Source organism: Engystomops pustulosus, chromosome 2 (assembly GCF_040894005.1).
Source record: "Engystomops pustulosus chromosome 2, aEngPut4.maternal, whole genome shotgun sequence".
Lineage (NCBI taxonomy): Eukaryota > Metazoa > Chordata > Amphibia > Anura > Leptodactylidae > Engystomops > Engystomops pustulosus.
In genome coordinates this window covers 37,643,327-37,657,605 of record NC_092412.1, presented here as the reverse complement: position 1 = coordinate 37,657,605, position 14,279 = coordinate 37,643,327, and the positions used below count along the sequence as shown (strand labels likewise).

General features: G+C 41.6%; 1 protein-coding gene across 2 annotated transcripts in view; it reads left to right on the top strand.

Moving 5' to 3' along the window:
* MICU2 (mitochondrial calcium uptake 2) overlaps positions 1–14,279 on the top strand; it is a 172,901-nt gene that overhangs the window by 148,087 nt on the left and 10,535 nt on the right. For both annotated transcript variants that reach the window (XM_072134296.1, XM_072134295.1), the window contains one exon: positions 10,531–10,628. In XM_072134296.1, coding sequence (XP_071990397.1) covers positions 10,531–10,628 — 98 coding nt within the window. The remainder of the gene's footprint in view (positions 1–10,530; positions 10,629–14,279) is intronic.

Below are 14,279 nucleotides of genomic sequence, written 5' to 3'. Positions count from 1 at the left end.
GTTTGTAACTAGGGGTCATCTGTAAGGCTACATTCACACTGCCGTGAGCCCGCCGCACCGTAGCATGGCGGGCACACGGCACGGATATATGGCCGCGGCGCCGTAATACGGGAAAAGATAGGACATGTCCTATCTTTTCCCGGGCTACGGTGCTGCACCGTACCGCTCCCGTAGGGCGCCGTGAGCCCATAGAAGTGTATGGGGGGGGACTTATATCGGCCGCATATACGTCAGCCGTATATACGTCCCCCATACTGTAGTGTGAATGTAGCCTTATTCGGGTGATCTTTAGTAGGGGACCTCCTGTATTACGTTTTATCTTGTTATTGTTTAAAGTATGAGGTTAAGAAACATGAAAATGTTCATCATTTGGTCAACATTTTAGACGCACTTCTGTTATGATACCATTAGAAAGCATAAAATATGTAAGGTTCTGACCGAAGGGGAAAATTTTTTTTTTTTTATCCAGTTCTGTCTAAACTATATCCCCAAACTTTTTGGATAGTGGTTCCATCACAAAAAAAAAGGCAAAAATTAAACACTAGGGGATACCTACAAAACCGCAAAAAAAATATCACTTTTGGAATGTATCATTCCACAATCAATATCTTTTCCCTTATGAAAATGGAAATCGGTATCCAAAATGTTTAAGGATATTACTATCACGAAAAACCTTTTTGGAAGACTTTTTCCCCCATTTTAATAGTAAGTAATACCCTCTAACTTTTTGGATAGCGGATATATATTGCAAATTATTTTGTGTATTATTCCACAATAATTTTTTGGTTTTTGTCCCCCAAGAAATATCTTAAAATGTTTGGGATAGCAGATCTTTATCGCTATTCTAGAAAAAAAAAAAAAAAACTTTTTAAAAAAAATCTGAACTCTAAAAATTCTATTGTGAAATGTGTTCTTCCACAATAATTTCATTCTTTTACCCGTTTTTTTTCCCCAAGAGTGATATCCTCAAATTTTTGGAATAGTGGATCTATATCACTATTCTATATCACTATTCTTAAAAAGAACTTGGAATGCCAAAAATGATACATTTTCATATGTAATGTTCCACAATTCCACAATATTTTTTTACTTTATCTTGTTTTTCCCCAAATAATATCCTCAAATTTTTGGGATAGCTGATCAATATCACTATTTTAAAAAGGGGGGGGGGCGCTTTGAAAAACTTTTTGAGGACTATAAAAATGATTTAATTTTTTCATATTATTCTACAATAATTTGCAACTTTTTTTCCCCATTGTAATAGCCTCAAACTTTTTGGTTTCTATTTATCGCGATCACATGAGAATAGGAAAGATTTTGAAAGATTCAGAACTCCAAAAATTTTACATTTTTAAATGTCTTCTTCCACAATAATTTACAACTTTCATCCAAAAAATTGTTTTGGATACTGGTTCCATTTTGATCAAAACTTTTTGGAAGACTCTGAGCGTATGACTTTTGGAATGTTTTATTCAAGGACCCTTGATCCGAAAAAAAGGCTTTGATAACCTCCCTGTGTAAGTGTCCGCCAGGAGCCGGGACTATAAAATATTTGAAATGTCACGTATGCAATAAGCATGAAGACCCACACCGAACTAATGGCTTTGGTTTCTTAAGATACGCTGAAAGCTAAATAACCATTAGTATTAAGTCTCATGAAAAGATTCTCATCTTTCATCCTACCTCTTCAGCGGGATAAAAGACACAGAGGCTATTTAGATGTCATAAGAATAGTCGTGTTGAAATACCTCTGCCCTCCTAAGGAAAAAAAAAATCAAAAATCTTTCTTCGTGTTGCCTGGTGTATTTGTTATGTTCAAAGGACGCCCCAACGCGAGTGGTGACAGAGTAGAGTCTGTGTCCGGCCACTCTCCGCCGCCGCTGTAGACTCTCACAGTCCCCCGTCCCCCCCAAGGTTGACATGAAGCTTGTGTTTTCTCTCCGGCTATTTATTTTACAACGCATGGACAGAAACGAGAAGGGGGGAAGAAAAAAAAAAACGAGGAAATGTAAGACACCGACAGACGTCTCGAAATGTTACAGTTTCCTTCCAAGCCATTGTACGTCTTTCGACAAAATATTGCATGTAATGTTAACAGTTTGGATCTGCGTTTCAGTGTTTAAGGGATTGAAAGGCTTTATTCTGTGTGTTCTACCATCTGGTTTGGAATAGTTTGGGATGATAGGATGAAAATAATTGCTATATGATCTCTCTTACCTCACTTTTTGACTATGTACAATTAGGTTTCACAGTTCCCCGCCCCCCCCCCCCCTTTACGAATGCCAATGATATTAGTAATGCTTAACACCTTTAATGGTCAAGATATGCATATATAGAAAGATCTCTGCTCTGCAGCTGTAGGAGATCAAGGGAACCATAGAGTTGAATCTTCAGAAACCTGCTGCAGAGTTGGAGAATTTAGGCAGAGCCACAATGGGCCAGATCTATTATTCTGGCTGTGCCAGTTTTCTGTCTGACTTTGCACTAGGAAGAAGATTTTGTGTCGCGGCTTCATCTAAAGGGGAGTGTTATTGGTTAGTCGCCGTTTGCAACACATTTAATACAGGGACTCGACAGAATTGTGTCGGACACTGTGTGTTAAAGGTGAACCTAAAAAATGGTGCCCACTTCCAGAGCAGTGGAGGGAGGGCCAGATTAATGAAGACCGTGCGCCAGTGTTCAATAATCTGCCTCACTTAGTGCAGTTTTGCTCGCTTTTGATAAATCTGGACTATAGTGTAGGCAGCATGTTATAGAGCAGTAAGAGCTGAGCAGATTGTACATAGTGTCCTATCTGCAGGCACCATGTTATAGAACAGGAGGAGCTGAGCAGATTGTATATAGTGTCCTATATACAGGCAGCATGTTATAGAGCAGGAGGAGCTGAGCAAATTGTACATAGTGTCCTATCTGCAGACAGCATGTTATAGAGCAGGAGGAGCTGAGCAAATTGTACATAGTGTCCTATCTGCAGACAGCATGTTATAGAGCAGGAGGAGCTGAGCAGATTGTATATAGTGTCCTATATGCAGGCAGCATGTTATAGAGCAGGAGGAGCTGAGCAAATTGTACATAGTGTCCTATCTGCAGACAGCATGTTATAGAGCAGGAGGAGCTGAGCAAATTGTACATAGTGTCCTATCTGCAGACAGCATGTTATAGAGCAGGAGGAGCTGAGCAAATTGTACATAGGAGGCATGCGCACTTTTGTCGGACTGTGCACTGTTTTCGGGGCTAAAACGTCTTTCACAGGTATTTTAGAAGTGTGTGGACTGGGGTTATGGCCTAGCTGCGCTGGCTTCCATGCAACACAATTTAGGGGTTGTGCTGTCAGACAGTCCCACTGAGCGTGGGATTTAACTTTCAAAATGTGTCGCAAGCCCAAGCACTTACGTGCACCACTAAAAAGATGGTGAACTCTGTCGGACCTGAGCGGGGAAGCGACACATTCATATCGGGTGCACAATCTTAGTGAGTCGTCACATAATGCATTATGGTCGGACAATGAACTTTCTTTGTACTCGGTGACCGTGTAAGTAAATGTGTCCCATAGTTTTCTATCTAGAGGCAGAATGTCATAGAACAGGAGGAGGTGAATGGATTACACGGTGTCTGCTCTCTACTTTGCTATATACTGGCATCCTTTTTTTTTTCTATTTTTTCCCCCTCTAGTTTTGGAGAATTGGCTGCATTCTACCACTGTGTGTGGTCACAAGAAATTGCATGTTATCAGAAATGTATTACCCATCCTGTGTAGCACATTGTGTGAATCTATGTTTTTTCAAGCAGAACCTGCCATGGTGGATGTGAGGCTGTTATAGCTTAAAATAGTAAAGTTTGAGGTCAGTGGTGATGGTGAGGTATATCCACGTCCCCTACATGTAAGCCAGGTGAACACACATTTTTTTTTATCTAAATGTGAAAACTCTTTAAAAAAAAAAACTTATCATAAAGAAAATCCAGTGTAGATTATAAACATATTCGCAGAAGGGAGATCTCCTTACGATTTGTGGTTATACCAGAACTGTCTGTGGTGGGGGACGCCCCTGTAGACATCTGTAGACCCAATACAGGCGGTTCCCTACTTAAGGTCACCCGACTTACAGACTACCCCTAGAAAAAGACGGACCCCTCTGCCCCCTATGACCTCTTATGAACTGTTCTGAAAGCTTTACCATAGTTCCAGGCTGCAATGATCAGCTGTAAGGAGTCTGTAATGAAGGTTTATTGATAATCCTTGGTCCCATTACAGCAAAAAAATGTAAAAAAAAATTGTCTAGAACTACAATGATAAAATATACAGTTTCGACTTGCATATAAATTCAACTTAACAACAAACCTAAGGACCCCATCTTGTACATAACCTGGGGACTGCCTGTACTTGATATGTTTCAAGACAATTTTCATAGCTTTGCCCACTTGAGTTAGTCTTTGAAGCCTTTCCAGTGCCGGGGGAGTACTCAGCCATCCACCCTTACAGAAACAGGAGCACCCAGTCCGCCCGTAATATCTGGCAGCTCACCTCATTAGCACAAGATATCGTGCTCCACATACAGTGAAGTATCTGAGCATTAAGCGTATGGCACCCATCAAACCCAAAAACCGTTCTTCGCAAGTGAGATCATGTCCAAAATAGTATCTTTAGATAGTCCTAATCTAGACAACACGCAGCGAGCCCCCGGATTACAAAGTGTATGCATGTAGATAAACCGCCCCACCAACCCCAGCACGAGACAACGTATCCAACATGATAGGAGAAAAACCTACTCCGTCATGAGGTTGTTATCTAATAGGCAGCCCAGGACTTGCCCAAGCAACATATCATAAATTGTGCGGCTAAGCCATTTTGGAAGAGAACCTGTTTCCATGCAGAACTACTGTTGGCATGATCGCATCTACTTACACCTGTATGGCCAAGGAAAAAAACTGATAAGAAAGTCATTAATTTACTGGAACTATTTGCCAAGAAGAGTCGGCTAACGATGTGAAGTCTGTAGACCTGGTTTATAGGAGGACAGCTCTGGCTTAACTGCTCAGCACCTTGTCGTCTAGCGTTTCTTCACCTGGCTCCGTGTGTATCTCACGAAGGAACTGAGGATAGAACTTGAGTACCCAGTGTTTTTTTTCATTAAATTACTATGTTTAAAATCACTATTAATACACAAGGGTGGTAACCCCAGATATATTTCCCGGAAGTGGAGTGATAGTCATGGACTTGTGATGATATTATGAAGTTTTACCCTGCGGATAGTAAATGTAGACGTGGCATCGGTTTCAGAAATCAGATGTATTTTTTATTCAGTTTAGTGCTACGGGCATAAGCTTCTCTTATCTGGTATTGGTTGTGGAAAGATGATCCAGAACGCTGGGCAAGACCATGGCCAAGTCAACCATCTGGTGTCTGAGCCGTATCTCGCTTATGTCCTCTTCTAATTGAAAGGGGATTCAATCAGACTTCAACCTGATGGGGCAGATTTACTTACCCGGTCCATTCGCGATCCAGCGGCGCGTTCTCTGCGGTGGATTCAGGTCCGGACGGGATTCATTAAGGCAGTTCCTCCGACGTCCACCAGGACGACGCTGAAAAGCATCGGAACACGCTCAAGTTCACCGGCCTATTCCTAGTGAAGGTAAGTGCAAGCTCCGCAACACTTTTTTTGTTTTAAATGCGGCGGTTTTTCTGAATCCGTCGGGTTTTCGTTCGGCCACGCCCCCCAATTTCCGTTGCGTGCATGCCAGCGCCGATGCGCCACAATCCGATCGCATGCGCTAAAATCCCGGGGCAATTCAGGGGAAATCGGAGCAAATCGGATATATTCGGGTAACACGTCGGGAAAACGCAAATCTGGCCCTTAGTAAATGACCGCCAATGTGTCTCTCTACCTATGATCACTTACTACCAAAGTCCCTTACTGATAACTTTTCAAAAGGGGGGATGCTTCTAATTTATGAAGGGAGTCAAATGAGGGCGGCCGTGTTCTAAGTGCCTTTCAAAGGAAAATCTACTTCCAACCAATTTTTTTGTCAATCTGTCCTTATACCTTACATACCAAACTTGTATGGTGACTTATATGACATAATAATAATACTTTATTATCCCAAACGGGAACTTAAAGTGCCACATCCGCATTACATCAATCAACAAGACATCACATATATAAAAAACTCACATAAAAAAACACATATACCATAAAACACCAATACACGTAAATATAAATTTCACTTGGAATTCAATAAATAATTAATTAAATGAATTATAAAAAGTAATAAAATAGTACCCTTCTTTCCAATAGTCCTACATTCTAAAACTTCCCTATTTTACCCCTAATTGCGGTATTTGACAGCTCGAGAGCGACATATATATGTTATGTAACAGTATGTAATAGTGAGGGGGTGCCATTCCTGGGACTTCTGCTGACAGAAATGTATCTAGTTGGTAAACCACAGCTTTGGCTATTACCAAAGAAATCGGTCTGGTTATACACAAAAACACTCTGAGGAAAAAATAACTCGCCCAGTAAGGGGCCGCAATTGTTATCTTTATCATCATCATTAATAAAGAAAACTTGAACTTCTATGGACTTGAACTGGGTTCTTTTTGAGATGAGAGACAGCAGATGGATTTTTATATGGAAGCCTCAGAATTAGATTTAGTTGAAAGATTAACTCAAGTCATAGCCAATATAGTTTAAGGGAACCCATTTGCACATATACAGCTAGTGGCAGGCTCCTATAGAGCCCTATTAACGAACTGAAACACTTCTTTTAGCTAAAAATAGTTTTCTTCACAACCCTATAAATCTATTTTATCTTGTATTACCTGGAATCCGAGGGGGCGTGTCCTAATAGGCTGTCCCCTCCCGCCTACTCCTATCCGTACCTTATGCCTCCTCACTATTCAGCAGTTCATGTCATATGACTAGGGTGATGTCATCAAAAATCCTGTACCCTTTACATTTGCAAAATGTAACCCTTGTACCGGTATGTATCTCATTACATTAAATTATAGCAGCCACCGAGGATTTGAACTCCTCTTCATCCACCATGCTGTGCTGTGATTTCATGTCATCAGATACATGCACCGCACTACGGGTACAGTTTGCTAATGTTAGGAGGCTAAAGGACCTGAGAGGAGGTCACTCTGGTCACATGACATGAATGTAGGACAAGACAGAGCTGTCAGTCAAAAGACTCAGAGCCAGAAGACATGAGTCAGAAAAGCTAATTTGCCTATCAGAAAAACGACTGTAATTAAAGTACAGTGCCCACCTGGCAGCTAATTTTAGTTAATATGGGAAAGACATGTATCCTTTATCAGCAGACATTGCAAGTCATTGTGGTAAAATTCTGCTGATAAGTCTTCTTTAAGCATAATGTATAGTCAATGACTTTCTAATTCTTTCTATAACCTTTAGCTGCTTAGTTCATACTCAAAGATTTATAAGCGAAAACTCGCTCCTTCTCATGTTTTCACACTCCACTTGATTAAATAAAATTAAATCCTTTTTATTTTATGTATGTGTATACCTTATATACTCGAGTATAAGCCTAGTTTTTCAGCACAAAAAATGTGCTGAAAATCCCAAACTCGGCTTATACTCGAGTCAAAAAAATAAATATATCTAAACTCACCTTTCCGGTGACCCCTGTATATCTTCTGTGCGATCTGTCCGGCAGCGGCGGCAGGCTATATACACTGGGGCAGGGTCTGGCAGGCTATATACACTGGGGCAGGGTCTGGCAGGCTATATACACTGGGGCAGGGTCTGGCAGGCTATATACACTGGTGCAGGGTCTAGCAGGCTATATACACTGGGGCTGGCTGGCTATATACACTGAGGCAGAGCCTGGCTGGCTATATACTGGGGAGGCTGTGACCAATGCATTTCCCACCCTCGGCTTATACTCGAGTCAATATGTTTTCCCAGTATTTTGTGGTAAAATTAGTGGCCTCGGCTTATACTCGGGTCGGCTTATACTCGAGTATATACGGATATATATATATGTATTTAATCTGGGGCCGGCAGGGTCAGTCATTCTCTGGTCTGTAGGTTGTAGTTTCTGGGGAGTAGAGGAAAGGTTATGCAGCTCTTGTTTGATGCAAATTTGCTATAATTGCCTAAATTGCCAATTTAAGCACATAAATCGGTAGTGAATTAGTAATGAATTTCTTCCACAAATAGCCGTCTATTAGCACTGCATCTGATGACTGATTATTTGTATACTGCTCCTCGGGTAAAAGAAATAAGGGGAATTGTCGTGTTGCACGCCAGACGTTTAGAACGGGTCCTCCAGTAATAGAAAAGGAGAGTAAGCTCCAGTGTGATGATTAAAACCAAAAAAAGAATCCAACCATGTGCATCCAAAAATAGAAATTGAAATTCCATCAGTGCGTTTTGGAAAGGTTACTCATCTTTAGTCATTTTGCATGACTTGTCCGAAACGCGTCAACTGAGTTTTTCCTATTTTTTTTGTGTGCACGTGGTTTTAATGAATTTTCATATACGGTAAATAGTTTTTGTTTCATCGGTCACAATGGAGCTACTTTCTTTTTTTAATCGCTTTAATCAAACTCTGGAGTGGCCATATGCCCCCAGTAAGGGAGTCAATCGTACTTATTGCCTGTCTAAAATGACAAGTATGGGTGCGTTCACAACTACGTATTCCCGTCTAGCTTTAGACGAACGGGCATATGGTGGTGTGCTTCGAGAAGAGGAGGGGTGACCTCTCCCCTCTCAATAGAAAATAAGGCTCCACGGCTGTACTCATGGCCAAAGATAGAGCATACTATGTTTTTGTTTTTTTTTTTTGCGGCCATGGCTTGGATCGTGAGCACTCGTTGTGTTCACCGTACCAAGCTGGGCGCCATATGGGAGACATTTAGGATTTACTTTGCCTTAACGGTCCTGTGAATGCACCCTTACACTGAATCTTTTCCCTGTATGTCCTGCTGCTCTATAACATGCAGCCCTATAACTTGCTGCCCTCTAGGTGGACTGTATGTTTAATATGTCTCTATAATTTGTTAACAAGATAGTGTATTATGAGCATAAACCCATGTACGTTATAGCTGGTAGTAAACTATCCTATAGTATCCTATTGTACTAGAGGTTTCTGCTTTCATGTAGTTTCCCCATTGCTTATTATGGCTAGAGGCTATGAAGCAATGTAAGGCATGTCTGGAGGTCCCCTCCTGGCCGTGTCCTCTGCTCCATTCCTCATCACTCATGACTGTATTTGGACACACATCTGTTGAACGTTGCAAAGCTTTTTTCCGATTCTCTTTTTTGTTGGTGCAAATTTCTACGAGAGAGATTTCTAGCGTGGAGGCGGCAGAATAAACACATGTAAGTATGAATCGCTGGGAGAATGGAGCAGCACTTATGTGTAGCGTGCGCTGAAGTCACTCACAAAGACTCCTGCTTTAAAATTCCTTTACCATTACTATACTGCTCTCTAGGAAGCTTGACATGCGATGTGTCCACAGGCCTTACCTCACACCGGATTATGTTCTGCAAATCAGCGGCTCTGCCTTATGCTACAATACCTGTCTCCATGGAAGTAAATATAGACTATTCACCAGAGAACCATTGGCCCAAATGCCAATGCTATAGGGGCTGTTCACGGTTCAGAAGTTGGTCCGTTTCTTTCTCTACACATCCCGTGGATAAACTATAAACAGTTTTGCCTTTTAGGACCATATCTGTATTGATGACGCACAATTCACCTTGGAGTATAATTTACTAAGCTCCCTAAATTTTCTGTCTTATCTATGTTCACCCCCCACCTCTGCTTTTTTTATTCTGCCAATAATCTAAGATTATCTAGGACAATCACTGCTGTTTCCAAGACTTTACTTGTGTTGCACCAGATCTCTGGAATGCGCTACCCCAAGAAATTGGATTTTTTTTTACAAAATACACAATATATCTGTTTTTGTGGTAGGCTTTATTTATTCATGTAAATGATGCTAAGCGCCGTTAACACCCTTTGGCCAATACGCGAAGATTAAATTGCCTCTTCTGGGTAAATTTGATGTATTGATTCCAGCATTGGAATCAGCTGATCATTTCGGGTCTTCCTTCGTGTCAGAGCCCCACTAAGCTACAAATTATGGCCTATTTTATGCATCGGACACAATTTTCACCAAATAAAAAGAAATCATAAACCAGGCAAACTGCAGCAGACTTACAGATGCTGGATATTTGCTGCTCTATAATGTTCTGTATGCTGCTGCTGTATTGTCCTATCCATATACAATTGTTATGCCATCACTTTTTATTAAATGGGAATGTTCATCCTAATTCATATATTTAGTGAATGGTTTGAGGGACCACCCATAATTAAAATAACTGTGATCTATGGGTGGTCCTATTAAAGAATATGAACAGCTAGTCAGGATTGGAGGGGTACATTTGAGGGTTTCCTGAATAACCTTGTTACATGTCTGTGATCTCCCTGCTTTATATTCAGGTGTTTATTAGCAATGATGGACACAACAGTAACTTTATATCTGATGGTGTTTTGCAGGAGACCCTGTTGGAAGGCAGTGACATCAACACTACCTTACTAGTTCATTTCTTTGGACGTGGAGGACGAGATAAGTTGCAGTATTCCAGTTTCTACAGGTATTCTTATAAATAAGTCCGGTGTTATATTAAAAGAACATAAAAAATAACACAAGAAATATGGAAACTCTCGATAATAATAGTAATGCATTTGCAAATTATAGGGAATACACAATAGGGGAAATCCAACAAGGGAACCAAGCCAGCCATGTACTAGCGGTCAGCAGAATTCTCGCTTGGTTGACTGGTATTCCCAAGGAACGTCCTATACACATGCATGCTCTGCCTATCTGTTCTTTAAAGAGATAGAAGTTCACAAGTTGATGGTGGTCTCTTGCAGTGATCGACTCCATTCTGTAAGAATAAATGGCTATTGTAACTATGATTGTTTGTGTGGGTTTCCACCGGGTCCTCCAGTTTCCTCCCACACTCCAAAACATACTGGTAGGTTGATTAGATTGTGAGCCCCATGAGGACAGGGACCGATTTGGCAAACTCTGTGCAGCGCTGCGTAATCTGTGTGCGCTATATAAAAAAAGAATTATTATTATTATAAGAGCTAGATAGCTGGAAACGCGTCAGTCTCTGACCATTTGTGTAGTAGGGGTTTTATTTGTTCCTAATAAAGAATTGTTTCTACTTCGGAAAACTGCATTGTGCTGTAGGAATTTCTTTCTTTTTGGATCTCTGTAAGAAGAAACATCTCTCAAAAAGTCTATCATGAATGATCAATCCAGGAGCCCGATCCCAGTGGTGGAATGATTCTGTTGTTGTGCTTCAGCAGCGAATAATGGACGCTATTCTGCAAGTGGCTCCTTCTCTCCAGCCGATAAGCTATCAATACTTTTATACGTGGCTTCCTCACATCAGCTCAGGGCACCTTAGGTGGAGAGCTTCTGAGCGGGGAGCCTTACGTTCCTCAGAAGATGCCAAAAATAGCTGTGGTCCTAGTAGAATGAGTCTGGTGTAGGCTCTGTCCACACTTGTATCATGACTTCCATCTATTGTGGTGCCACGGCTGCTCTCCTGGATCTAATCTTTTAACTTGGGTTCTTCAGCGTTGAACAGATACAGTATTTTTTCATACTGTTCTGGTTGGTATCAAAAACCCAGAAAGCTTGCAAGAACCCTACATCTGCCCTGTCAACAGATCTACCTCCTAAATCAACTTTATTTCACCATCTCTGACCTTTTTTATACTTTGTTGCTTTTGTATACCTTTTGCATGTTTTAGTGCTTGTGACTAATTAGCATATAAAACCCATGAAAGTTGTCGTTCTCAAAAGTAAAAACTTCGAGCCTTTTTTATCTCATCAGAGGTTTGTTTTTTGTTTTGTTATTCTCTATCCCTAGCTCTAGAGCAGATCCAATTCCATTTGGCCCCCCATGACATCTTTGCCTTGATAACAGCGCATACTTTCCTTGGACAGTCGGTGCAGTAGGATTGTATGTACCACACAGACAGAAGCCTGTTATCAGGATTTACTCCCACATCTCACTCTAAGGATTGCAGGCTAAGTGTAGGGTCTAATCCTGGTAATTTTCAAGATTGTCACTTATTGAGGGGAAGTGGAATGTGTTTCTTATCATTCTATATATCACGGGCTGACAGTGGAGTTTATTTAATGCGGGGCACATTGAGGAGGAGATCAGAGCTGCAGAGTAAATAGCACTTTTGACATCATCCTACAGAATAATGGAAACCCGGCACGTCTGTAAGCTCCGATCTTTCACGGACAGCTTTGGGGATGAAGTTTTTTTGCCTCACACAGAACATTGTTGTTGGGTGTTTGATCTACCCCACGCTGTTTGTACAGGAGATGACGGATGGGATTTTTAGAAGAACACATCATTTCACCCAGGGAAATCTCTACCCTGGCGGGAAAGCCAGAAGACTTCCAGATCCGTCATGAGTTTGTCGAAGAAGTCTCCGCCGTCCTGAAGTATGTCGGCTTGATACGCATTTGTTTTTGCATGGAGTCGTCGTTTTTTATGGCAGGGTTTGAGTGGACCCACATGAGAGCTCTTAGGCGCTGAGATAACAGTGTACTGACAGCTCTGAAGAGGGCTGAATACAGAAACACGACACCTGTCTGCCTAAAAAAAAAAACCTTTCTGTAGAGATGAAGGAGACACCTGTCAGATGGGGAACATTACGTGAGAAAAGATTGGTCGGGTTTACGGATCTTTTTACTATTTTAATCTGTGAAACAAAAAAAAAAATTGCGTAATGGAACATGAATATTACATGCAAAGGCACGAACGAGCTACGATTCAGGAGGTCTGCAGCATAACCAGGGGTCCCTCTACAGTGGCAAAAAACACAAAATTGGCCTATAGATTAAATCTGTTGCTGTGGGTGATGAGTTCTCTTTTATACCATTTGGAGGAAAGTTGGCCACATCTGATGATTTTGATCTTGAATCTGGTGATGCATCTTGCATATGGAAATGTCCCAACTCATTCCCGATGCCAGATGTGTTATCAAACTTGGATTTCGGCAAGTTGGGCACAAGCAATCACCCAGTTGCTGGTTGAGTTACGTGAACCACATTAGCCCCGATATCTATGTAGGTTACGAGCCAGTTGATAATATGATAGGTATGACTGATATCATGCCACTATGAGCTGCTAATAGTTTTTGAGGAAAGTGTAGAGAGCCTAAAGCAGGACATACACATCCATGGATATGGCTTAACAGCTAATGTGTATAGGGCCTCCTAACTCTCCATGGGGAGATTAAGATCAAGTTGGCGGATAGTTTTCTTTCGAGGGACATAAGCTGCTAATAGAGGTGTCTACAAATGTTTAACGTGTAGAGATGAGCGGACCGAAACTTTTTGTTCAGCGTCCTCCGTCCGTTTCTGACTTGTTGCTTGAAGGGCTGCAGAGGAGCCAATCAGATAGCGATACATAGCAACTAGGCATGGCTGTGGTTAGCCAGATGTGTCCACACGGTTTTCATCTGGCCAGTCACAGCCATGTCTAGTTGCTAGGGGCGTAAAGCTTCCTGATTGGCTACTCTGCAGCCCATCAAACAACATATCAGGTTTGGGCGAAGCTGCCGAAAGAGGACGCCAAACCTCTAAGTTTTGGTCCTCTTATCTGTACTAACTTGAATTGGACATCAAGGTTGAGGCAAGATTTTTTTGGGAGGGGGATTTCCCCTGATATATTGGCACAAGAAGATTGAGAAGTCCCAGGCTGATCAGCGAAGATCTGCAGTACTAGACACAGACCTTATTCCTAGACACTTTGTTCTGTATGAAAGTTTGACCTGAATAAAATGTATCAGGGTTGCAATGGGCAGATAAGACCTCAGGCCCCATTGAAGCAGACATTTTGTACCCTTTGAACACGACGACCTCCCTCTAGCCTGGCACCGTGCGTTTGTTAGATCTGAAGGGGGTCCAGATGTTACATCTGGAATACGGACAATCACACATGGGCACAATATGTCCATGGAGGTGACAGTAATAATACTGACATGTTGTCCTCACAGCCCCGATCTTATGGCCAGCGTGTGGCGGTGTATGCCAGGCATAGTTTAGCTAATGTCATAAAGCTGTTTTGAGGCTAAGAAATCTCTGAATTTCTTGCTTCTGACAGATACACAGACTTTTCTCAGGGAACTAATTGTAACTTGTGAGGTGTCGGCGTCTTGAGCAGCTGCCCGTAGTCTCGGAGTCCTGACGTCTTACCAGGGCCGAG